At 57.4% G+C, this 25,611-nt stretch overlaps 1 protein-coding gene across 9 annotated transcripts in view; it reads right to left on the bottom strand.

Annotated features, from left to right (window-relative positions):
* ACOX3 (acyl-CoA oxidase 3, pristanoyl) overlaps window positions 1–25,611 on the bottom strand; it is a 49,159-nt gene that overhangs the window by 9,735 nt on the left and 13,813 nt on the right. For 6 of the 9 annotated variants that reach the window (XM_033419513.2, XM_004265155.4, XM_033419512.2 and 3 more), the window contains exons 7-14: window positions 22,146–22,234; window positions 16,687–16,783; window positions 14,679–14,861; window positions 12,898–13,020; window positions 11,247–11,367; window positions 9,039–9,161; window positions 8,684–8,797; window positions 3,725–3,840 (exon numbers count right to left, since the gene is read on the bottom strand). In XM_033419513.2, the coding sequence (XP_033275404.1) occupies window positions 3,725–3,840; window positions 8,684–8,797; window positions 9,039–9,161; window positions 11,247–11,367; window positions 12,898–13,020; window positions 14,679–14,861; window positions 16,687–16,783; window positions 22,146–22,234 (966 nt within the window). Of the gene's footprint in view, window positions 1–3,724; window positions 3,841–8,071; window positions 8,436–8,683; window positions 8,798–9,038; window positions 9,162–11,246; window positions 11,368–12,897; window positions 13,021–14,678; window positions 14,862–16,686; window positions 16,784–22,145; window positions 22,235–25,611 lie in introns of those variants that run through there. The other 3 variants (XM_033419516.2, XM_049709247.1, XM_049709249.1) reach the window with 3 other exon arrangements.

The following is a 25,611-nucleotide window of genomic DNA, read 5'->3' on the forward strand; positions in this document are numbered from 1 at the left end:
TTCCCCGTGCAAGTGGCGTACGTCCATTTCAGCTATGGCATCGGCTGGTGCAGGCCTGGAAAGGCAGCGCCACCTCTGACCTCGCCACCCGGAAAACGCATCCTGAGCCCCGCTGAGCTCTGAGTCACTGACGCAGAAGTGATTCAGGGTCGAGGGGACCAGCTTCCAAATCCACTCGGCTTTTCCAGATGTGCACGTGTGGACAGGCGGTTTCCGCCCCAAGCCCAAGCTTCTTGGTCTGAGAAGAGGGGGCGTCAGCGTGCAGCCTCCAGCGCTGCCAGGAGGGGCATCAGACAGCATCTCACGTGTCCGGCACCTGCTCGGGGTCCTAGAAGCTGCTCTGTGATGGTGGCTGCTCTTCTACTCTGTCTCAATCCCAGGACTCGGACACGCATGAAGCTGCTACGTGTGCTTCTGGAAATGTTCAGATGAGGCCATCGGCCGCCTGGGGGACCTGGGCTTTGGGGTCCGCCCCACCGCGACCTCCGTGCCCAGGATGCCCGACGCAGCAGCGGGCCCAGGAGCCCACGTCTACTTCCCCACCCCGCTGACTGGGCGCCAGGGGCTGGCTGGCTGGCTCTCCTGGCCGCTCGTCAGGCCACCTGCCCTGCTGCCTGAGAACCTGCATTAATACCCGTGGAGAACACAGTGCATGGGCAGCATATGTGCTGGGCCTGAGTGGTCACGTGGATGCAGGGTGACGGCCACGCCAGGCGGTGGGCCGGCAGGAGGTGTCTGAAGGGAGACACGGCAGAGGCGAGATTCCACGAGCCACAGAGAACGGATCTGCTTCCGCTTCCCATCAGCTCCCCGCTCCAGACGGGAGGTTCCACTGACTCAGGGGTCCTTGACTGGGGCCGGTTTGCGCCCTGGGGCATCTGGCACCATCAGGAGACAGTTTGGTTGTCACGACTCGGGGGTGTTGTTGGCATCTTAGTGGGTACAGGCCTGGCGTACTGCTGGGCACCCCACAATGCACGGACAGGTCCCCCCAAATCACACAGCCCGAACATGCATGGGGTGAGGGCCTCACCCCAGCTCCCACGCCCTCCACTTCCCACCCAAATCCTTACACGCAGTACCCGTCCTTGGCTTCTCCCGGACAGCCTGTCCTTGCCACCAGCAGATCTGACCACGCTATTAACAGACATGGGCCAGTGCCTGCAAAGGGTCCTTATGGTGTCCACTCTGGGGCCGTGGTGGGGACAGAAACACTCAGGGGTGGTCCTACCCGCCATGGCACAAGCTGGTCCACACTCAATGTTTCTGCCGCTCTGTAACCACGAAAAGCTCCAGAGAGAGGCCAGCAGTCCGACGTGTGAGGCCAGGAAGGTCCGTTCCCCTCTCCCTGCACTGGTCCCAGTGCCACGGTCCTCCCTCCCATGCATCCCCACCCCCACTAAACCTACAGCCCCAGGGAAAAAATTCAGATCCAGGTATCAGTTTCTGGTGTGCTCTGATTTCTGAGTATATTTGCATTTTACCAAGTAATAAATATTTTAGGCAAAAAACAAACTCTGAACTATTCAAGCGTGGATATCAGCCGTGCAGTGTGGGGGAAAGAGCTGGGCTCAGGGGTCACAGCTGGCTTGGATTCAATGCTTGGGAGTTCTTACTAGCAGGAGCAGATAAAGAAAAGTTTATCAACTTCCCCCCCTACCCCCCGGTGAGTCAGAGCGTGAACACGCTTTATATTTTCACAAAAGCAGCCAGTGACCTCCCCCAAAGGGCACAGTAGTTCACAGCCTCGACTGACAGCGCGTGGAGTGGCCCTCGTCCATCAGACACTGTCCTCTGACCCGCGCATCCCTGGCCCTGGTTCATGGTCAGCGACTGCTGTGGCCGCCACCTCGGGCCAGAGGCTGGTTTCCAGGCCAGGCTGACCCTCAACCTGTAGGAACTCTTTGCTACCGTCGGTTACGTACGTCTCATGCTTCCCCAGCCTGGAATCTGTCTTCTGACTTTGCTTGCAGTATCTTTTGCTATTTAGAAAGGGGGAACGTATGTGTAGTCAGAGCTGCCAGCTTTCTCTTCCTTCACAGCCTCTGAGTTTCCTGTCATACTTGAGCAGCTCGTCCCCCCGAGGGCACGTAAACATTCGCTGAAGTTTCCCTCTCGTGCTCTACTGCTGCTCCCATCACCATACGGGCGGGGACCACATCTCCACAGGACCCTGAACATCTGTCCCAGGGCTCTGAGGCGCTCTCAGCTGTCAGGATGACCCAGCGCTCACGCTTAATGCTCCGTGATCCAGACCAGGTCTGGAGAAGGCAGCCCCCCTCTCGGGTCACCCTCCCCTCCAAGCCCCGCGGCCGCCTTCCAGTACACATCACGGCCACTCCGTCTGGCTGCACCTCAGCTCCGAGGCTCTCCCCAGGGACACCCGTCTTGGCTGGACCCAGGCTGGGTACGCTGGCCCCTCCTGTCCTCTGCCACGAGGCTCACTGAGGTGCCGTTGCCAAGTTCTCAGTCGAAGGTCTAAATGTGAATTCCTTCTCAAACGACCATGCCACACACTCGGGTTCTGTTGTCTGTGTGTGCAGGTGCCGGGCACAGGCCGGCGGGCATGGCGGTGTCGCAGATCGGCTCGGACGAGACCTGTGGTGACCTTCTGGGCAGCTCTGCGGGATTCGGATGTGCTGGGAAGGGGCGACCTCTGTGTCCTCCATCTCTTCGAGGTCTTGGGCTACAATGCAGAGAAAGGAGGAACTCTGCAGCCGTCAGTGTCCGAGTGACCGAGGGTGCCGTGGCCCCAGCCCACGTGGAAGGATCGTGTTCACACCTCCTCTCTCAGGTTCCTGGACTGAACTAGGGTTTCACCCACCTTGACGTCTGCTGAATTCATTGAAGACACAGGTTTGATCCTGGTTTATTCGCCCTCGGTCGGAGCCTTTCCAGCGAAGCCCCATCCCTGTGTGCTCCTCCCCCTTCCTGGGGCAGACACGCCCGGCAGGTCCCCAGATGCCTGCTCTGCTCTGACTGCACCTGCTCAAGGGGGTGAAGCTGTCCCTCGCAGCACAGGGGGCGGGGCCCTCGGAGGTGACGGGCAGACGTGGCCCCAGGCTATCGGGGGAGGCTCCATCACCCAGTGTCCAAGGCGAAGGGACGACACCAGTTTTAGAAGCTTCCTGGGCTACGTTTTTCCCGAACGACACCCGTCACTGTGGATGCACGGGGCCCACGGACCACAGCAGGCCCAGATCCCGCGTAAAGAGGTGTTCAGAGCGGCTGTTGTCGTGCTGGGGATTCCAGACACGAGAGGCAGCCCTGTCCCAGAGTGAGAACCAGAGCTGCCCGTGGGCCAATCTCACCAAGCCTCCTTGGAGAGAAGCACAATGACTACGGAAGCAAATGCAGACAGAGCGCGGGTGGGACCTCACAGGAGTCAACGAGCCGTCACTCTGCTGGTCGGGAGGGACCCTGGTGGCTGACGGGCTCCCACAGCCCCGGGTCCCCCCTCCAACCAGCACAGCTCTGGCCGACGGGCCACACACTTGTCAGGGGCCTTCGATATGATGCCCACAACCTCTTCCACACGGGGCAGGGGCGGCGCCACCGTCCCAACAGCAAACCAAGGTGCAGAGAGGTCAGGCCAAGCGCCCGAGGTCACAGGGGCTGAGCAACGGGGCCTGCCATCACCAGGACATGCAGCTCACCAAGGACACGACGGGGCGGGAATCAGGAGCGAATCATTAGAAAAGCAACCTCTAAAACAAACACGTACCTGACAGTTGTTTCTTGCTTCAAAGTCGTTGCTTCCCGATTGTTTCTCTTGATTTAATTTCTGATAACTCTCGCGGAGCAGGTAACAGACCAACCACTCGTATGCCGCCAGCGGGACTTCAAAACGAGAAAGGGAGAAAACTGTAACCGATGTCACCGTAGGGCGTCTCACCCTTGTCGAGAACTCAGCTCTCCAGTTTACAGGTGCGGAAACTGAGGGACTGCCCACGGCACAGCCCGGGTGGTGGCCGGGCTGGGACAGGCGCAGGTGAGGGTATTTCCTGGCTCTGCTGTGAGGCCAGCCCGTGTTCTCCATGGTTCTGGTAGCCACAGAGCCCACAGGGTCACGGAGGCGCTTTGGGGGCAAGCACCTCATTTACGATGAGGATACACAGTCTGGAAGAAACTCGGATGCGCACGGACGTGAGGACGACTTTCCAGCAGGCGGTAGGAGGAGGGACGCCCTGTCCACCTGGCCAGCCCGGCCCTGGGGCCCTGGACCTCACACCGGCTCCCCTGACGCCTCGCCCCCCTCACCCGAGAGCCCTGAAGTGCAGAGAGGAGGTACACGGCAGGGGTGTAGACAGACAGGGACGGGCTGGAAGGGGCTGGAGGAAGACCTCGGTCCTCCTCCCCACGCCCCAGCACCGCGCCCGCATCTGTGGGTCCTTCTCGCCACATCTCCGCTAGTTCCGAGGACTCGGCGACCTCAGAACAGCCTGCCCGGCAGGACTGCTACCGCCTCTTCCGTTAAGGACACAGGACGTGAGGACGAGCCCAGGTACACAGCGAGTGCGTGGGGTAGGGGTGCGGAGTGTGACCCGGCCACGTGGCTCTGCGTCCACACTTTCCCGCCCGACCCAGGCAGAGGACCCAGAGCCAGGGCGCCCAGGCCTGCGGGGCCTGCAGCTGCTCCCGGCTCCAGACTCCCAGGTGGGATCTGGCCGAACTGGGTCTGGGCAGAGAGGCAGGACACGGGGCACCTGGGATTTCCTTCGATGTCACACAGCCCGTTCCCTGGGAAGATGACGCATGGTACCCACTGCTACAGGCCCTGCTACGGACCCCCGACCGTTTCACGCTGTCGTATCCGTTACCTCACAGCACAGGTGAGAACTTCGAACTTGATTAAAGAGCAAAGGATCCATGTCACTGGGCTGAGGAATCGGCTCAAAGGCCGCAAGCAGCCCGAGCTCACACAGCTGTTCTCAGGGAGCCCAGGAGGGCGGGGCTGCGGACCCGGGACCCGCACCCCTCCCAGAGGCCTGCCGGGTGGGGTGGCTGTAACGGGACATGTCCTAACCCCCTGAAACCTGTGAATGTGCCCTTACTTGGGCACAGGGTCTTTGCAGATGGAATGACGGGACAACACGGGGTCATCCTAGATCAGGGTGGCCCTGAATCCAATGAGAAAAAGGAGAAGCGCACACACAGAAGAGAGGCCGTGCGAACGCAGAGGCAGAGATGGGGGACGCGGCCACAAGCCCAGGGATGCCTGCAGCCCCCACGAACTGCGGAGATGAGGAGGGAGCCTCCCCGGAGCCTCCGGAGGGAGTGCGGCCCCGCCCACACCGGGGCAGTGAGCTTCGGTCCAGGACACATTCCTGCTGTTTTCACACCCAGTCCTGTGCCACGGGACACCCACAAACCAGCGGCCCAGGGCGCTGCCCTTCAGGACATCCCTGAAAAGCCAGGTGGACGCTGGAAACCAGCTCTGATGCCGACGGGGCCCGCTCTGACGCGTGTGTGTCCCAGGGTCTTTGTGCCTGAACTCTTCCTGCCGGATGGACCGTCACCAAGACGGTAACAGGTGGGCGCCACGGGGACTCAGATTTTCCACGATCTATTTACGTGGCAACAAAACCCAGGAAGTCGCCAAGGCCAGCAGCCGCTCAGGCTAATTCCTGACCCCAGCCAGGGCCCCACCATCCCACGACGCAGCAAGCGCGGCCCCTCCGGACTCTTCCCAGACGCTGCCCGGGCAGGCGACCCCCTGCAGAAGTGACCCGGCTCCCCGAGGGCCCCGCACCACGTGGAGCCCCCGTGCCGACGTCAGCAACCAGTTCACGGTTTGCTCTGTGCTCCGAGTGAGAAGCAAGCTTGATACGTGAGTTGCTGGAACGTTTTTCCTAGAAATTCCACTTTTAGCCTTTAGTGTTTCACAGAGAAGCGGGTCACACTGCTCCATGTTCACACGGAAGCCCCCGTGCCGACGTCAGCAACCAGTTCACGGTTTGCTCTGTGCTCCGAGTGAGAAGCAAGCTTGATACGTGAGTTGCTGGAACGTTTTTCCTAGAAATTCCACTTTTAGCCTTTAGTGTTTCACAGAGAAGCGGGTCACACTGCTCCATGTTCACACGGAAGGGCGGAGCCCCCAGTGAGCACACAAAAGGTACCATCACAGCCGGCGGCGTGTGGGCCGCTCGGAGAGTCCGTCTGGGCGTGAGGAGTCATCGGGAACAAACTGGGGGAAACCGGCACAGGTGGGCGGTAACGCTCTTGCTTGGGGGGCTGCTGACGGCCCAAGACAAATGCTGCTTCAACTTCAGTCCCCAAGTCCCTCCCAGGTTCCTGGGTCACAAATGGCCTCCTCGGGGCTCCCCGGCCGCTCCCCTGCACCCCTCGAAGGCCCTGAGCGCTGCCTGTCTCCCCATGCCGGCTCCCCCCACCCAGGCGTGCTCCCAGGGCGGCCGCTGTCACTACGGTCAATCACTCCAAGGTCTGCCCACCTGCCTGGCCTCTCAGTGTCGGGGCTCCCCGACACGCCCACCGGGCACTCAACGTGGGACCCCTGAACTCCCAGTTTCACCAGCACCCACCCCCCGGGGGGTCTCTCACCTGGCCCTCCATCGAACGTACCACCTGACCATCCCCCCGACCGTCCCCCGTGCCCTCACCCAGCTCCCGTCGCTCTCTCCTGTGCTGCCCCTGCCCGGGTTCTGGTCTTCTGGCTGCTCTCCCGAGTCCAGCCTTGCTCTGCGTCGGCACCAGAGCACGCCTTCCAAAGTGGGGCTCTGGCCCAGGTGCGCCCCAGAAAGCAAGGCTTGGCCACCTGGCCCAGATCCTCAGCTGGCACACAGCCCCAGGTGTGGGAGCCACCTGCTCTCCCACCATGCCCACCCCACGGCTCCTGTGTGGCTGACTGCTCCCCAAACACACGGCTCTGAACCTCCAAGACCCACCTTGCAAGCCGCCTTCCTGGGAAACAGCTGAGCTCACGCTGCAGGGGTCACTCTGCACCCACCATTCCCAAGGGAGGGCCCCAGCTCATGGCGGTGAGCCGCCCACGAGGGCGGGGGGTACCGCATTCCCTCTTGATACCTTACAGGGGAAACGGAGGCTCAGAGAGGTTAAGCATCTAGCTCGAGGTTACACAGCTGACTCCAGACCCTGAGCTTCCAACCTCTGGGCGGTGTGCTGACCGCACCATGTACCCCTCTGAACACGTGATGCTACACAACCCTACTGTCCTGAGTGTATACACAATGGTCAGAGCAGCCAACACGCTGAACTCCAATTATTTAATATTTCTGCAAATAAGCCAACTAAAGGAAAAAACTGGGCCTCAGTTATTAAGCGACGTGCAGCTCCTCAACATTCAGGACCATTTGTTAAACCCATCCTCAGCACACACGCATCCTCAGCACATAAATCAGAGGAAGCAGACAGAGAGCTGCCCCACCCGGCCCCTCCCTCTCCAAAGAAACCTTTTAATCCCTGGAGGAAAAATCTCCTGACCTTGCAGACAGCCCTCGCTCAATACTGGAAAGGTCTTGAGTGTCCAGCCCTACAGAGCCCCAGGGTCATATGTCATTTATGGACTTTTTACCCAAGATGCAGCTGAGACAAAGGCCGGCCCCGAGGTGTGGGATTTCATGATCGAATGCCCTGGAGACGAACGGCTGGCTGTGGGCTCCCGACCGTCAGTGTTGGATGCCAAGCCCCTTTTGTCAAATGAATTTTGTTTGCGTTCTTTGCTCCAGAAAGTGTTTTCACTTTGTTGGAACGAGCAGAAATTAGAGCACCCACAGGAAAAACAGATGACGCCGCCCTGGCGTGCTTCCTGATGGCCGGCGCACAACACAGCTCCTGCGTCCACAGCTCCAGCGAGCGGGGAAGGGGCACAGCGGGCATAGCTGACACCTCCTGAAGCTGGCAGACCACGTGCTTACGTTCGGATTTTATGGTGGGGGACAGTATTAGGGGAAAACATTCCGGTGGGGTTGATGTTATTAGAATGATTAGGTCATTTCCGGGGCTTCCTGGAGCAACATTTGGGGAGCTCTGTAAGCATCAGAAAGAGATTTTCAAGTGTGTCCCTGTGTCCTCTTAGCACTTTAAAAAGGGAGATAAAGGAGGTGCGTTATGTCAGAAAAGCTGTAACGAAGTGTGGTGAGGGAGACGAAGCAGTTACTAGCAGCAGTGTTTCTGGATGATGATGGTGATGAAGAAGGTGGAGGAGAGATGGCCGGCAAGTCAGCCCAGCCCGGGTCTGACGCCTGCTCCGGCCGCTGACATGCACTGGGTGCACTGGGGTGGACTGGGCAGCCGTGGTCTCCTCTCCTGGAGATGTGAGCAGCGGTGCAGCCCGGCGGGGTCCCCCAGAGATGGCACGCCCAGTGCCCGCAGCTGCTGATGCTGCGATGTGTCACATGCTCTCCATCCTCCGAGTAAGGGAGGGGGCGGCTCCTTCACCCGGAGGACCCAGCGACCTGCCCCCGGGGGACACAGACACTCTGTAAAGCCAGGTGCCCTCCTGCCACGCCAAAGGCTCTCCGCTAACAGCGTTCCGTGGAACACACAGCATCTCGACAGCGGTTTTTGCGATTAAAATCACAACCGTTAACACGGTGGGGGGCCAGGAGCAGACCCAGCACCCCTTGCTCTCTGGCAGATGGGCTGCCATTCCAGCTTCTGCCAGGCACAGTGCACCCTGGAGACACGGAGGGAGTGTACTTACCTGAGGAGTCCAAGCAGTCCTCAGGGCTGGAACCCTCGAACCCGTGGCCAAGGAGGTTGGGATAGGCTTCCAGAAAGTCCACGGTCTTCAGCGGGCTCTCAATGCGGGCACCGTCTAGGAGCACAGCCAGTGACTCCGGAGAGCCAGGGACCCCACCCCCCACCCCAGGGGATGTCTGGCGGAAGGACCCCACCTGCCCCAGCCCATCACTTCAGAAGCTGGTCCATCCCCATTTGATCACACATTTCCTTCCTGCAAACCCAGAGTCCAGCCTGACAGAAGAGCTAACTCAAGGGGGCCTGGGAATCTCACCCTCCCGCCCCCAACTGGGCTGCAGGGGCGCTGGCCTCCTCACCTTGGTCCCGGCGCACCAGCAGGCCAAGCAGGTAGTTGCTGGTCTGCTGCAGCAAGACGTTGTTGTCGCCTTCGTATGTGCAGTTCGGGTCATTGTCATCTCTGAGGTCTCCCAGACGGTTCACTGCAAGGAGGCCCCAGCGTTCTCGTCACTGGGGGTGCACATGTGGGAAGTGCCCCCCAACCCCCAGCTGCCACCTGGGACTCTGAGGTCCCAGGCCCGGCTTGACCGGATGAAGCACTTCCCGCCCTGCTCCCAGTGCCAGCTCCACCCCCGACCCGCGGTGTGCCGTCTCCATCCGGCTGCTCCCTCTTTAAGGACATATTGGTGACACCCGCGAGGTCCCCGGGAAGAGAAGCGGGTGGCTCCCCGTGAAGCCCCAGGGCCGCGCTCAAGAAGCATCCGCTGGCGTCAGCATCCCTGTCCCTACCACGAGCCTCTCAGGTCACCTGGCATAGCGCCCTCCAGTGGGGTCACTGACAGAGCTGACTACCTGAGCGGCGGGAGGGTGCCCTTCTTCCTTTTCCAACTGAAGGAACCCTTCTTTGGACACGAGACATTTCAAATATCTGAAGACAACTCTCATTTTTCTCTTGTCTTTCCTACCAGCGAAATAACCCAATTCCTTTGCAGATTTGATAAAGTATGCTTCCCAGATCTTCACCACCTAGGTTTCCATCCTCTGATGGAAAATGTTCTCCAAACGTGAGGCTGAGATGGGAGAAAGGGTAGGACCCTAACTTCTCACACTCACGTATTGCTATGAACAGCCCAAGAGGGTGTAAGACGTTCAGCAGCAGACACGAGGCTTCTGGTCACCTATGACACCCTGATCATCTTCCTCTGAATTGCTGCCCGTGCCACAGTTAGACCACTGAACGTGAAGGGCTAAGAGTGCCCTTAGAGAAATGATTTGCAATTGATATTTAAATCTAGATAAACGGCTTTACGTTTATCCCTGCTGAGTTGGGCCTCACTGGCTTCAGCCCTGTTTGTATTATGTGATGACACTTCCTTTAGTCATTTTTGTTGTCTGAAGGGCTGCGTGATTCAAGTTCCTCCTTCTAAACTATTTATAGCGTCTCTATATGAGCTATAACAACAAACAAATACTACAAAGAGCATTGCACAGAGGACAAAACACATGGGTGAGTAACGTCTGCAGCCCCACGACTACCCACACGTCAGTAAACGTGGAGTGTGGAGGAGGGGAGGGGCCCCCCTGCCTGCCGCCCCCGCACGAGGAGTAACTGGGACACTTCCCGGTTACTGAAAGCTCCTAAAAGGCTTCCGGAGGAATAAACTGTCAAGAAGGTCTCTGCCAGCTCTGTTGTTGCCTTCTTTGAGTAACCAGACTTTAACCAATCAGTTATTGAAGAGACTAGCACACGGGGAGTTAGGCAGGTAAGCTGCAATAATGATGACGACCACGATAATAACGATAATAATAACAGACCAAAATGACGGGGCACACGCCCTATGCCGATACCATGCTCGACCCTTCATGTGGGTTAGTTCACTTACCCATTGCAAAGCCCCCCGTTGTGCTATCCTATTATCAGTCCCATTCTATGGAGAAGAAAGCTGAGGGGCAGTGAGGGTGGGCAGCTTGCCTGCGGCTACGAAGCCCGTGACCGGCAGAGCCGGGATCTGGCCCCGGGCTGTCGGTCTCCCCCTCTCTCCACCATCCACCAGCTGACCAACTGCCAGTGTCAATAAAAGCAAACTCTCTTTTTCTAAGTTTCAGAATTTTTTTTCGGAACAAAACTTGCTGCCAGTTTACTGCCAAAGCCATTAACTAAAAAGTTCCAATTCAGATGAACAGATAAGCTCCTTCCTCTTCTGGGTTTCGGTCTCCACGCTGCTTCGTGACACCCGGATTTCGACCGAGGAACGTCAGGTGGCGGCGAGCCGAGGGACTGGACTAGGGCAGGGGTTGGCAAACCCGCTCTGGAAAGTTCCAGCCAGTCAATGTTTTAGGCTTCGCTGAGACAGCTCTGCTGGGCGGGTGGAGCGGGAACACGGCCACGGGAAGTGTGTAAACAAACGGGCGTGACCGGGGGGGGGGGGCAACAAATCTTTATTCACAAAAACCTTTACCCACAGAGACGGCCTTTGGCCCGCAGGCTGTCGTTTGCCGACCCCTGGCCGTGAGCCACATGGTGCGGGAGAGGACAGGAGACCAGCCCACGTGTCCCCAAAACCTACTGGCCAGATAGCCGTGTCCTCCGCACGCCTCCCGGCACTCCTGGATTCCGCGCTGGGCCGTCCACGAGGCCAGGGGCTTGCCGGCCGACGCCAAGGCGTGGATCTCGTGTCCCAGCTCTGCCTTCGGAGAGAGAAGCCAACGAGAACGGGTGAAAAGAGGCTCCGACCCCAGAGGTCAGGGGTCAGTTCAAGACAGCCTCAGAGGCTCATGTCCCCTCCAGTCTAATCCGAGGTACCCGACAACTACAAAGGAAAGAAACCCAATTTTAGTTTAAAAAACAGGATTCAAGTAAACAGGGATACCCTGCAGCACAGTCACACAACTCCACGACAGTGAAAATAAACGACCACGGCTCTGCCCAGCCGGTGAACACGGGGTGGGAGCGCAGGCGAGCGGGAAGGCTGATGGCAGAAGAGCATGACGTTATGACTCCGTTTACACGAAGTCTGCAGCGGAGACTAAGAAGAAACCCAAGGGGTGGGAGGCGGTGCCAAGACACTGCCCCCGGGGGAGAGGGTGGCAGGCGGCCCCAGAGGACTGCACAGACACGGCCACTCGGTCCACACTGTGCGGAGGCCCAGCCAGCATCCCCAGCCTTAACACGTCCGGTAAATACTCTTTCGCCTCGACTCGATATTCAACGCAAACAGTTACAAGAGAGACACACACACACACCCGCGAAATAACGGGATGTGTTTTACCAGCGTTTTCAACTTCGAAGAAGGGCTACTTTATAACCTGTGCCTGGGTTGAAGCACTGAGTTTCAGAAAGAACAGAGCTCGACGACACGTCAAAACATTTTTAACAGGACAACTCCATTGTCCGCTGGCAAAAGTTTCAATGACTCACGCTTGGGAGAGAAAACACGCGTAACCCTGCACTCCTGATGAAACGGTCTTCAGGGTCACGGTTGTCACGGTCGGCCTGACTGCTCAGCGGTGCACACTGCCGGCAAGCCCCCCCCCCCGCCTCCCCCTCCCCACCTCTGGACTCCTGGATGTTTACGCTGAATATTCCAAAACGTGCTAATTTGATACAGGCTTTTCAGGGCGTGGTACGTAACCCCGATCTTCAGCATTCCTAATCAGTTTTCAGACGCCCTTGGTGTGATTCCCATTTCACCGCTGCCCAGGAGGCAGCGTAAGGGGGGAAAAGAAACAACACATGAACCGTCCACACAGAAATTAGCGGAGGACCCCTTTCTACGAAGGGGCCGACCTCAGTGGATTTGCACGCTCATTTCTGGAGCAAAGCCCCGCCTGTCAAGTCAAATCCAGTCAGCTGGATTCAGACCTTTGTCGCGTTGTTTACAAAGGGATCAGAACCGTGAAATCGACTGAGGGGCCGGTAATGCGGATTTTGCAAAACCATCATGTTCTCAAGAGGAGAACAGCAGCTGAACTCACAGACGGGAACCGGGAGACGTGTCAGCACATCCTTGAGAATCGGGAATGTGGACACGTGCCTGACACGTTCCCATCGCAGCGAGGGCTCCGAGAGGACACAGCCCACGGGTCAAGTCGGACGGAGCCTCCGTCCCCGCGAATCCACGCACCGAGGCTGTTTTGAAAGAAAGGCTGAATCTGTGCTGTCCAACCCATGAGATTTAAAGGATGATGAACGCTGTGGAGAAAAGCGGAGACCCTCACCTGCCTGGCGCTCCGGTCTTTCCCCAGAAGGCCTTGCTGAAGCTCCACCAGATCCAGGAAGAGAGATTTGGAAAAGTGGTCCAAGGCATAGGCCGCGGCCAGGTACGGAAGTAAACGCCATTGCTGAAACAGACAAGTCCCTGCCTGGAGGCCTCCAAGTGCCCCCAGGGCCCGCCTGCCTTCCGGGGCTGGAGCACCAGGAACCCACTGTCCACCGTCCCCACTCATTGCATAAGGTCCCGCACGTCTCCCGGACCCACCCCCGTGACGCCTGCCCCCCGACGCTCTTCCGGTGCGGCCAGGTCTCCCACACAACCCCACTCAAGGAGACACTGTGCCGCGTGCACCACCCTGCACAGCCCCCTCACCGCTCTCCCATCCACGTGACCCCTGAGCCAGAGCAAATGCTGATCTACAAGAGAACTAAGAAAGCCAGGCGGCCGTGCCTGAGCGCGGGGCCCACCCGGCGACGCCTGGGCTTTGGGAGCCTACGGGGAATGAAGCGACCCCCCCAGAGCCAGACGGGGAAACAGGCTCATGGAGAGCCGAGGGAGGGTGTCTCTTTCACCAGCGCACATCCGCTGTTGCATGGATGGAGGGGGCGGAGCCTGAAAGGACCTGGGAGACAGGTGCCACCATCGGCAGCACCGTGGTCACCTGCCGTTTCCTGGGTGTGGTCACGGTGCCAACTGCTTCTCATGCACTAACGTATTTAATCCTTACAGCCACTCACAGAGCAGTATTATCAGCAGTCCCAACTTACAAAGGAGAAAACTAGAGCACAGAGAGGTTCAGTGGCTTGCCCAAGGACACACAGCAGGGAGGGGACGGACCTGGGGTCAGGAGCCCAAGCATGTGGCTCAGGTGGGCTCTCGTGACCGCTGAGCCAGGCCTGATGCCCAGGCAGTCGGACGTGCCGTGACCTCACCAAGGCCACGGGGTTGGTGGTGTGGTGGACATTATGTGCCAGCCCGGCATGAGCCAGGCACTGGGCTTTTCCTTACTTGTTTATTTGGTATTAAAACAGGTTCACGGACATAGTAAAAGAAATGTTAAAAGAAACAACTTCGATTCAGTTACAATTTCCTGAAACTTGCGCTCAGATACACCTTTGCTCAGGCCTAACTGGCCAAGACCTGGGTCCGACTTAGCTGCTGACTCTGGCAGGAGCCACTGACTCGAGCCTCGGGGACCCACCTGGATCCCCAGCCCACCTGGTGTGCAGGGCAGCTGCATGGTGCGCACGGAAGGGCTGGGGACGCAGGGGCACCGGTGGGGGCTCGCTGTGATAAAATGCGTCCCCCGCCCCGCCCCGGCGTCCAGGTGATGCTCAGCCTGAGTTGCACCTTTGCCATCGAGGGCTGCCTCATCTCGGAGGACCCGGAAGGCAAGCGTCCCCCCTGCTAGAGGACGTCACCACGAACAGTGCTGCCCCCTCAGCCGCTGTGTCCCGGGGTCACTTCCCAGGGATGGGACGAGCGCGTTGGAGTGTGGCCTGGACGTCAGGGTCCCGCAGGTGGGATGAGCGTGCGCACCTGCTCCCTCGGCCTCACCAGAGCGCGTCCTGCTGGTCGTACACACTCCTGTTCAACTAAAGACCATTTATCGAGACCGCGTGTGGCCCCAGACGCCGCACTCCTTCCCTGTGTCTGTCACTCCCTCTGTTAACTCCTGAAGAGGCCTGACCAGCAACCAGCAACCCAGGTGCAGCGACCTAAGAGAGGAGGTATGTCTGCACGCGGAGCAGAAAGAAAGTGAACTCACGCCTGCGGAAGCTGTACCTGCATCGGATACTCCAGCACCGGTACTTCCTCCTCGTCTGTTGGTCCAAACTGACGCCTGGTGGCTGAGAAACGCAGAGCTATGGACACGGCCAGCTTTAGGTTCACGACGGACATGCCCGCGATGGCGACCCGGCCGGAGGACAGGCTGCCCAGGGACTCGCTGAAGTGCTGCCTGGCGTCCTGCAGGAGGAAGACAGGTGAGGGCGGACCTGGGACCCGCAGGCTGCCTTGGGGACGGGCACAGATGTGGAGGGGCGCTCCTTTATTCTTCCAGGCCCTGCCCCCAGGGCGTCCCAGGCACAGGCCCCTGGGCCCAGGAGGCCAAGCTGCATGGGGGCCGGCGTCCCCATCACGGGATGCTGTGCGGAGGCACGGAGGATGCCTAGCGACAGGAGGACGGGGCCCCAGGCAGATGTACCATCTGCAGAGACCTGCAAACGGCCACCTGGAAGTACGAAGCCCCGCTCCCAATCCCACCGAGGACCAGACAGCTGTGCCAAGAGCGACGCAGGAGCCGAAGCAGAGGGCATGGCTGGCACCGACATTTTGTTTATAAACCAGGCTCCTTCCCCCACCCCCTCACCCCCACCTGGGATTCCTCCCGGTCCGTCAAACCACCATTCTAAGCGGTGTGATGGTCAGCTGTTGTCCTTTGCGATCTTTGAAACTGGGCAATTGCCCGTGTGCGTCTATTTTTGACGTGTTGTAAATCGCAACGCGCTTATCGCTGTTTCCAACAGTGGCTCGTGCTTTAAGGGCCGGCGGCGGCGTTTGGGTACCTCTGCCCATAAGGCTCACCCAGTTATCCGATCACGCGCACCTCCCTCACCCCCTGCTGCTCCTCCTGGGTTCACTTATTTTACTATTCGGACTTTTCTTCCAAAATCATGTCCACGCTGGTATTTGTGTGGCAACACGTCAAGCCTCTGGCCGACAATATTGATTCTGTTCTCATGCACGAATGACAGTCCAGCTGGATCTAGAAGAAGCGTGTTTACAGTTGTTTGCCCTCAATGGTTTGAAATGTCATCTCACCGACTTCTCGCGTTCGGCGTCGTGCCGGAACTCTGACACTAAAGGGGCTTCTACTCCGTGGGAGTTGGCCCAGCATCCCGTCTCTGGAAGGCCTCAGCATCTTCTCTACGAGGTTCTGACATTTCTCTGCAGTGAGTGTGGGATGGGAGACCCTGACTCCCCCTCTATGGGCCCCTCTGTCAAGGTTTTCTTTCTTCTTTACTTTAGAGACATTTATCTTCATCGTTTCTGCAAAACGTTGTCTCCGTGGTTCTCTCCATCCTTTCCTGCCGCCTCCTTCACTCTGATTTCCAACCGCTAATTCACTCTCCCGCTGTATGTACCCCATCTGTTGGGTTCTCTCAATGACTTACTTTCGTACTTTTCATTCATTTTTTATAGCGTTGTTTCCATTCTTGAACGGCTTCCCGTGTCACCTCTAGCTTCTCTCGTCCTCTGAAGGTACCCGTCACACTCATTGAAGCCCTGTTCTCTCGGCTCCAAGCAGCCGAAGCTCAACGTCAGGCGGGGTTCTCACACGCACACGTGCTGCCGGAACGCGTCATCCCGGGTCCAGGCCTGGGAGGGCTCAGCTACCCTGACTTGGCCACGTCTAGAAAGCGCCCGGGGCCGTGCCACTGCATGTCTACACTCAATGAACTTAGGGGCGTGGTCAGAAACCAGAGGACACTGTCACCCCCGTTGGTGCACAGCCCACAAGGCGACCCTTCACTCTTAAGCCCCTGGTGGGAAACAGCGCCGGCGGGGGCAACCTCCCTGACTGAAATGCCGGGGGGCTGGCAGGGGCAGGGTGGGGGCAGGTCATCGTGCTCGGGGCCCTGGGGGTGTGGCCGACCCAAGCACTCCCGTCCCTGTTGGCGGCACTGGGACCTGATCCTAGACAGGTTTGCACGGGCCACGGGCTCCTGTGGTGACTCTCCCCCTCTGAGCACAGGGGGTGGGTGTCCTGTGGGCCTGGAGGCAGCTGTACCTTAACATGGGTGACGTAGGTGCCCTCGGGGGTGATATCTCCTGAGCGGTTCAGCAGGTCCTGGCGAGGAATCCTGACTTTGTGGAACATGGCAAATCTGTGTGGAGACACAGCACTTCTGGTTAAACTGGGGTCGGCCCCCGGGGCTTATCTCCTCTCCCTCCTGAAACTCAGTCAAATAAAAGCAAAGGACAGGGCTTCCCTGGTGGCGCAGTGGTTGAGAGTCCGCCTGCCGATGCAGGGGACACGGGTTCGTGCCCCAGTCCGGGAAGATCCCACATGCCGCGGAGCGGCTGGGCCCGTGAGCCATGGCCGCTGAGCCTGCGCGTCCGGAGCCTGTGCTCCGCAACGGAAGAGGCCACAACAGGGAGAGGCCTGCGTACCGCAAAAAAAAAAAAAAAAAAAAGGCAAAGCACAGCTCAGAAGGTGGGTGACATAATCCCCAAAAGACCAAAAAAAACAAACCCAACAAAACCCAACAAAACAAAAATGCAGGAGAGAGAAGGCACCAGTAGACAAGACATTTCAACTAATTTTTTTATCCAAAAAAGTAGGCGTAAGCAAAAGGTGGTGTGAGTGATGGGCTCTGCCTGAGATAAAGCGGCCGTCTGTTCGTAATGATGGAGGCGAGCCCCCCCACCCCCACTACCGCCGGTGCTCGGGCCTCAGGGCTGCACGCGGGCTCCCGCTACACTACACGCTGGGAGGAAACGTCCTCGCTCGCTGCGGCCAGAACACCTGGGACCGGTCATTCAGCAGAAAAGGCGGGACCATTTTCGTAAAGATGAGAATCTCCGGTTCTCACACTTGACTCCCACACCAGAGTTCACACACCGAGTGACAAAGTCAGCAAACTGAGGTTTTAAACGTCCCAAGTCAATAGGGGTACTGCACCATCCCATTAGGGCTCCAGGGGCAGGCGAGTCAGCTCCCCTGAGCAGCTGAGAACACGCGTGCACACGCATCCCTGGGGATCACGCGTGTGTCAGTAATCGAAGGTGTTCTCTGTGGTTGTCAGGAAGGAAAATCTATCTCACGACAGTGCAGGAACAAGGTTATGTGAAGTAACGGGTGGTACAGACACTGTGCAAAAAAACCCAAACCATCTTAAAATATCAATAGTTCCGACAGCGCCTTATCTGACTTCTAAGCAATTTCGATGTCACACGGAACATTCTTTTACTGAACCACAGGAAGCAGCTCTGGGGAGAAGGGCAGCGCCCTGCGGAGAAGGGGGGCAGCTCCGCGTACCACCCCCCAGCTCCTCCTTGGATCCCAGGCTGTGTGGCTCCCCAGCCACCGTCCGAGCCACGGTGCTTACCCCCACCCCGAGCTGTGTCCTGATGGTCTGTGCCTCTTCTTGTCCCATTTCCTGCAACAGTCTCCCCCTTGGCTCTCTCCAGACCCCACCTCGTCCCCCTGTCCCGCACACGGGAGCAGAGGCCTGTCTAAACCTCAGCTCGGAATGGTCACACCCGGCACGAGAATCTTAGGTCCCTGGGACCAACAGAATCTAAACCCATAGGGAAACGTGGTGAGCCCTCCGGCGGGACCCCTGTCAGCTGCTGCCTCCTTGTAGCCCACAGCCTGTAGCTGGGTCACATCTGCCTGTGACCGTCAAGCCGGCCAGGCCCTCTCCTGGCCTCGGGGCCGACGGCCCCCAGAGCACTGCCACCTCCTCCAAGATGCCTGCCACGATTCCCACCCCTGCCCCGAGGTGAGCACCCAGGGGTCCCACAGCACCATTAGATGGCGGTCCTGGCCATGTTGCCCACTGAGCCACTTGCCTTTCGGTGGCCGTTAGGGACCCTGTTATAAGGGGGCCACATGCCTGGCACCCAGCAGACACGTCCTAAGTGCCGGGGATGAATCAACAGCGGCGAGACATCGTCCTTAGGGCGCTGGTGCACCTCCACAGAACCCCGAGTCCCGGGGCAGCCTTGAGGGGTGACACAGCCAGTGCACCTGGGGAAGAGCTGAGAGCCGGGGCTGGGCGTGGGGTGGCTGGAGGGGCCCCTCCCAAACTCCTTCGGAAGCGACTAGGATTTCTGCACGTGAGGCCACCAGGGCCCCAGCAGCATCCAGGCCAGGGTCTCCCTCCGGCGTGTGAAACGCAGGCCCGGCCCGAGCACCCGAAGGCCCTGCCTGGAGGGAGCCACTCATCGGGGCCTTTGTGGGGCGGCTCTGACTGGCCCCGGGACCCACGTCTCTAGAACGCCCGGCCTCAGTGCCGACGTCCCTGGTCTGGTCCAGCTCATCACTTGAAAGGCGAGGAATGCTTTCACAAGTCTGATGCTGTCAACTGAGAGCGCCCTTTTTAAGGAGTGGAAAATCTTCACCCTCCCTGCCACACAGGGATGGAACAAGGCGGAATACATTTATAGGCGCAAAACTATTCGCTGGAGCTTAACTGAAATCAAAATTTTACACATTCTCTTTTGAGCACTGCCATGTGGCAAAGACTGTTCCAGGAACAGTCGGTGCTGGCCAGCCTGGTCACAATCCCCAGTGTCCCCCGAGGGCAGGGGGCGGGGGGCCGCACAGGTCGTATCTGACACGGGGTGTGCGTGTGACACGATAGCGTGAGCATACGGCAGGGCTGGGGGGCTTGCGGGCGGCAGACCCTGCCCCAGGCCCCGCACCCCCTTCCTCCTGGGCCACCCGTTCCACGTCCCGGTGGCCTCCTTGCTCCTGGGGCCTCTCACTGCTGCCCCAGCCCCACCTGGGCCCCAGAGCCTCATGGGACGTCCTCCCAGCCGCTCTGGAGACGCTTCCCCGCCTCACCTCTGAGCAAGTGTGAGGATGCCCGCAGCCCACCTTGAAGGTGAGGCCCAACAGTTCACTGGAGGGATCTCTACTGATTTGCTTTTAGAGTTATTTGGCTAAAAGTGATCCGTGCAATTTAGGTCTGCCTCTGATTTCTACACAGTCTTCCCACAGACTCACGAATCCTTGTGACCTACGTATGAACTGTTGACCACTTTTTCAAAATAAAAAATCTCAATCGCGACCCTGCTCTGCAAGCGGCCTGCAAACAAGGAAAGCCAGAGATTCAGACCCGCGCGCCCTCTGCTGGGCGTGCGCCCCGAAGCTGGCAGGGACAGCTGCGTTTCTGGCGGGGCGGGCACTGCCTGCGTCACCGCCCCTGGCCCACATCCCAGCCCCAGCCCAGCGGCCGAGAGACCCCAGGCACCACTGAACCTTCAAAGGCGCAGGGTACGGCTGCTTCCACGCCCTGTCTGCCGGCCTCCAAGTGGCCCCATGGGAATGGCGACTCTGGTTTGGGGGGGCCGCTCTGAGCCGGCTTCAGGGTAGTCGCCATGCTGCCCCCTGGCGGCACCGGGCTGGCACTGCTGAGTCTCAGAAGAGCTTTGCCCCTCGGACGCGACATGTTTATTTAGGAGGGCCTTTGCTACGTTGGTGTGACTCCCTGGGACCATCGCAATAGGAAACAAATACTCAGTCTCTAAAACGGGACTAACAGTCTCTGAAACGAAACTAACACACCATTGTAAAGCAATTATACTCCAATAAAGATGTTACAAAATAAAATAAATAAATAAAAATAAATAAAACGGGACTTGATTTGGAGGACCAAGGGCAGAGTTTTTCACGGATGTCCCAAAACAGTGTTAAAGGTTCTAACTTGTAAAACCAAATGAACAGGGACTGGAGATCTGTGACCTCACCCAAGGCCTTCCTTGGACAGCAGTGACCCAGCAGCACTTGTTCACAGCTGGAGGGTCATTTCCCACCGCCAGGCGCCTGGAGACACACCTGCCCGGCCTTACGTGTGAGCACAGACCCTTCCACAGATGGAGTCACCGTACACGCATTTTCCGGGTCCCACAATGGGACGCGTGGATCTAATAAAGGACGCTCGTGCTCAGGGCCCAGAGCAAGACGGGGCCTTCCACCTCCACCTCCCGCATGGTCCTCCTTGACGCTGACTCACCTCGGCCAGATCGGGTCCATCTTCTCAAACACTCCAAGCCGCGTGGCGGCCTCGCCCTGAGGGCTGCAGAGCTTCCCCTGCCCCAAGGACCACAGGCCACATGACCCATCCCTGCCAGGGGGGGCCCCATGCACCCGCACAAAGCAGTGATGGAAGGGAACTGACACCCTCCTCCCCCCACCCCAGGCTCCAGCGTTAATTAACAGGCTCTTTTCACAGGCCAGCGAGAGAGGCACTCAAAGCTCTAGACAGGTATAGGTTAGAAGGGCTGTGTGTGTGTGTTTCTGGTTTCACTTTTTAGCAACTTCCTTCCGTTTTCTCCTCCAGCTACACAGAGTGAAAATCGATGGTTCTCCCGCCCTCTCTGGTACAGGTGGGGGCCCCACCTGTTCTGAGGGGCCAAGCAGAGGTTTGAGACACTCTCCGTGCCCCCAGCTCCCCTACCTCTGGGGAGGGGGGACAGCTGAAAGGAGGTTTCTCCACGCTTAGGGTGGTGGGAGAGCACCTGGCCCAGCTTCTGTCTCGGAGATGAGCTGCTGCTCCTGATTTACACTCAGAATGACCGGGGTCAGGATAAGCAGCGGGCTCCAACTCCGGCGAGGCGGGCTCCTCTGTTCTCTGCTCCCTGATGAAGTGGCAGGTATGCAAACGTTCCTGAGACGCAGCGTGAGGTGCATGACCAAGGAACCCCCGGCTCTGCTTCCCCCCCAGGTAGAAAGCGTCTCAGGAGAACAGAGGGGCAGAAAGCATGTCAGCCAGGCTTTCCGGGAGACGGCGCGTGAGTCCCGCCCGCAGGCGCAGGTGACGAGAGCACTGACAGGTAGCAAAGGCCCCCAGGCAGGGCTACGAGAGGGCCCGGCTTGGGGACATCATGCCCACCTTACAGAGGAGGAGAGGGCCAAGAAAGCTGGTCAAGATAACACAAAGAGGCAGAGGTGGACCCAGGATGTGAACCCAGATCTGATTCCAAAACTCATGCCATGAATGAGCCCGGGAATCCCTCAGGGAGACTCCAAGGCCCTTCCTGACGTGGCTGCCCTGCCCTCCCGCCCCCCTCCAGCTCCCCAAGCCCAGGTCTCATCTCAGGCCACTCTGCCCCGGCTACCCGGCACCCAGCTCTGTCCCCAGAACCAGCGTGGACACCTGTTGGGTGCCTGAGCTCCAGGACGGGGAGCAGGGCCCGGGTCACAGGCTGAGGCCCCCACGGGATACGGGTGTCCAGCCTGAGCCTGGCCTGACAGCTGGAGAGGCCACCTGCCGGGGAGAAGTCTGTGTGCTCTGCACTTGGGGCCACTTATGTCTCCTGAGGTTGGAGCACAAACAGCACCCGGCCCTTCCCAACATGATCTCAAGTGCAGAGGTAAGGCGCATCCCGCAGGAGCCTGGGAGGGCACGGGGACAGCACTGAGGGAGCCGGTGGGCTCACAGGGGGGACGTGCTGAGCAGGCAGCCTTGAGGAATGACCCCTGGAGGAGCGACCGTCAAGTACAAGGTGCGCGCTCACCCGTTGTCCAGACCGTTCTGTCCAAGCTTCCTTCCGATGTCGCCAACCATCACCCCTGGCATGGGAAGAAGGGTCTTCGGGTCCCGAATCTGCAAACCACAGATGGCAACTCTTATGACCACACGAGAATCAAGATGAAAATGTTCGAAACCCCCAGGGACCGAGCCACAGGCTGCCTCTGTGTAGCTGCCGTGGGTTGAAGTGTCCTCCAAACACGTGACCTTGTTGGGAGACAGGGTCCTTGCAGATATAATTAAGGATCTGGAGGTGAGGTCACTCTGGGTTACCTGGGTGGGCCCTGAATCCAATGACCGCTGTCCTCCAAGAGTCAGAGGAGGAGAGGGCATGGAGAGAGGGGGGCCACGTGCAGATGGAAGCAGAGACGGGAGGGAAGCGACCACAGCCCGGGAACTCTGGGGTCACCAGAAGCTGGAAGAGATAGGAAGGACCCTCCCATGGAGCCTCCGGGGGGAGTGTGGCCTTTCTGACACCTTGATTTCAGACCTCTGGCCTCCAGACTGTGGAGAGTAAATTTCTGTGGTTTCAGGCCCCCAGTGTGTGGTGCTTTGTTTGGTTATGGTGGCCCCAGGACACTGACGCCTCCGTCAGCAGCTGATTAGTACGTGCTGCCTGGAAGAGGCCAGGTATTTCCCAGTCACGTTTTAGATGGAGGACTTTCCACTGGCTTTTCATGAAATGACAAAATGGTTGTGCACATACTTGCTGTGGATTACTTTTGTAAATCTCTGCTCCCCCAAATGACCTTCCAGTAAATATACTTACTAACACACACAGAGACAGCTGGCTCCCTGGTCCTCACCTCGTGCGCTCTAAGCGGACAGTATCGAGTTTCGTCCTCAAAGACCTTTAGTGATTCCTACCAGGCGTGACTGCGCCACCCTCCCCTCCCAGGGTCATCTGCCGATGTCTGTTGATATTTTGGGTCATCATAAGTGGCGGGTACTATAGGCATCTAGTGGGTAGAGGCCAGCGATGCCACTAAACATCCTACAGGGCACAGGGTGGTCCTGCAGCATGGAATTATCCAGTCCCGAATGTCAACGGCACGGAGGCTGAAAAAAAACTCCGTGTTAAAGAACTACTGAATTTGTACTATTAGAAATTTAGCTATTTGTATGAATTGCTAGTTTTTCTTTCTTTCAGTGGAAGAGTTAGCTAATTTAGTTGAACTTTATAATACTGATAAAATAAAATTGAAGGCTAGCGACAAACAATAAGGCTCAGTGAAGATTCAGATAAAAGCTCTTGAAATCCTTATGAAATAGAAAAAAATAGTTTTTTAAAAAAGATGGAGGGCTTCCCTGGTGGCGCAGTGGTTGAGAGTCCGCCTGCCGATGCAGGGGACACGGGTTCGTGCCCCGGTCTGGGAAGATCCCACATGCCGCGGAGCGGCTGGGCCCATGAGCCATGGCCGCTGAGCCTGCGCGTCCGGAGCCTGTGCTCCGCAGCAGGAGAGGCCACAACAGTGAGAGGCCCGTGTACCGCAAAAAAAACCAAACAAAAACAAAACAAAAAAGATGGAGAGGAGAAGAGATATAAAAAACAGTTAGTGATTTTCAAGTAATCAAACAGAAAAACACTGCTAATGCCAGTTTTCAGTTCATCTAGAAAGAAAGGATAACATCGTCCTTACAAACTTCACGTTAACCTCTCAAATCAAGGAAAGGACGCTCACTAAAGTCAAAACCAGAATTAAGTTAATGGGCTCCTCTTCTCAAAAGTATTAAATTGTATCAATTTACATATAACATTTCCCATAATATTTGGAGACTGTCCACCTGATGTGACATAACAAACCTGCAATGAATTATGCCCTCTGGTAGATACACGCTGCTACGTGTAAAGTAAATAAGCTACAAGGATACGTGGTATAGCACAGGGAATATAGCCAATATTTAATAATAACTTTAAATGGAGTAAAAACTATAAAAATTTTGAATCACTGTATCGTACACCTGAAACTAAAATAACGTTGTAAATCAAGTATACCTCAATAAAAATACCACAAAAATTTTTTAATTAAAGGAAAAGAAGTATTGGTACCTAAATAGCGGAAGCCACTACACTGTTGAATTTTCCAATAAAAAAAATTATACCCCTCCACTTCTCAGCTAATGACCTGTGGCACATATCACATTCTAATTAAATAGTTTTGTGATGACTTATTTCAACCTCTCTTTCTCAGTAGACGGTAAACTCCACGAGGGCAGGATTCATGCCACCCTCGAGCCTGCACTGGATATGCACTAAGTACACAGAGAGGATATGTCAAATGGAGGGCCGCAACACCCTACTGAGTGTTTAAAGCACAACGTGTAACAGAATCCAGAACACCATGGCTCTACAATCTAAGAGCCGGAGACACTGAAAGACGTTGCGTTCAAGTCCGATTTCCATAAGAAGTTCACTTCGGGTACAAATCTATACTCCAGAAACAGTGTATGGTTGCCTTAGGTATCAAAAACTACACCTGGTCTGCAGGGGTTCGTTGCAAATTGAAAAATAAGGACATGAGCACCAAAGGGAAATGGGTCAACTGGACGTCGTCAAAATTCAAGCCCTTGTGCACAGAGGACGTTATCGAGAAAGTGAAGGCAATTTTAGAACAGGAGGAAATATTCGCCCACCATCCATCTGATAAGACTTAGTATGCAGAATATATAAAGAACCCTTGCGACTCACCAAAAATCACAAACAATCCGATTAAGAAAGGAACTGAGGGTCTGAACATACTACAACTGGACGATGACCAGACCACGTGCGAAAGCAGGGCTCTGACCCTCGGGCCGCAGCCGCCAGCCCCGGGGGCCAGCCTGCTGGGAGTCGGACCTGCAGGAGGGCAGACTGCTGTCTCTAGTGACAAGCCAGGAGCCCAAACAGCCACCGCTGGACAATCGGCCAGGACTCGATCAATACTGACGGCCTCCCTAATCGTCGTCCTGCCTCCGACTCGGGACCAACCGCAGAAGGCCCGCCTGCCCCCTGACCAGTCACCCGGGATGCCCTCCCTTCAGTCACCCTGAAGACCACTCCCAGGCCCCCAGCCCCCAGCAGGGCACCCTGAGCCCCCTGTTCTCCACTGGGAAGCTCGCCCATGCCTCTGCCTGCCTCTGGGTCTCTGCCAATAACACTGACGAAGGCTGATCCCCGGCTCAGCCAGCTCTGAGCAAACAGCCTTTGCTTTCTCAGTCCCTGCTTGGTTCCACAGGGCAAAGGATTTGAATAGACATTTTGACAAAGAAGATACGCAAATGGCGCAGGAAAATATGTTCCACATTGTTGGTTATTAAGAAAATGCAAATCAAAATCACAACCAGATACTGCTTCGTACCCACTAGGGTGGTTATGGGGGGAAAAAGGAAAATAACAAGTGTTGGTAAGGCTGTGAAGAAACTGGAGCCCTCGGCATTGCAGGTGGGGATGTAAAATGGTGGAAACTAGTACG

This window comes from Orcinus orca, chromosome 4 (assembly GCF_937001465.1).
Source record: "Orcinus orca chromosome 4, mOrcOrc1.1, whole genome shotgun sequence".
NCBI lineage: Eukaryota > Metazoa > Chordata > Mammalia > Artiodactyla > Delphinidae > Orcinus > Orcinus orca.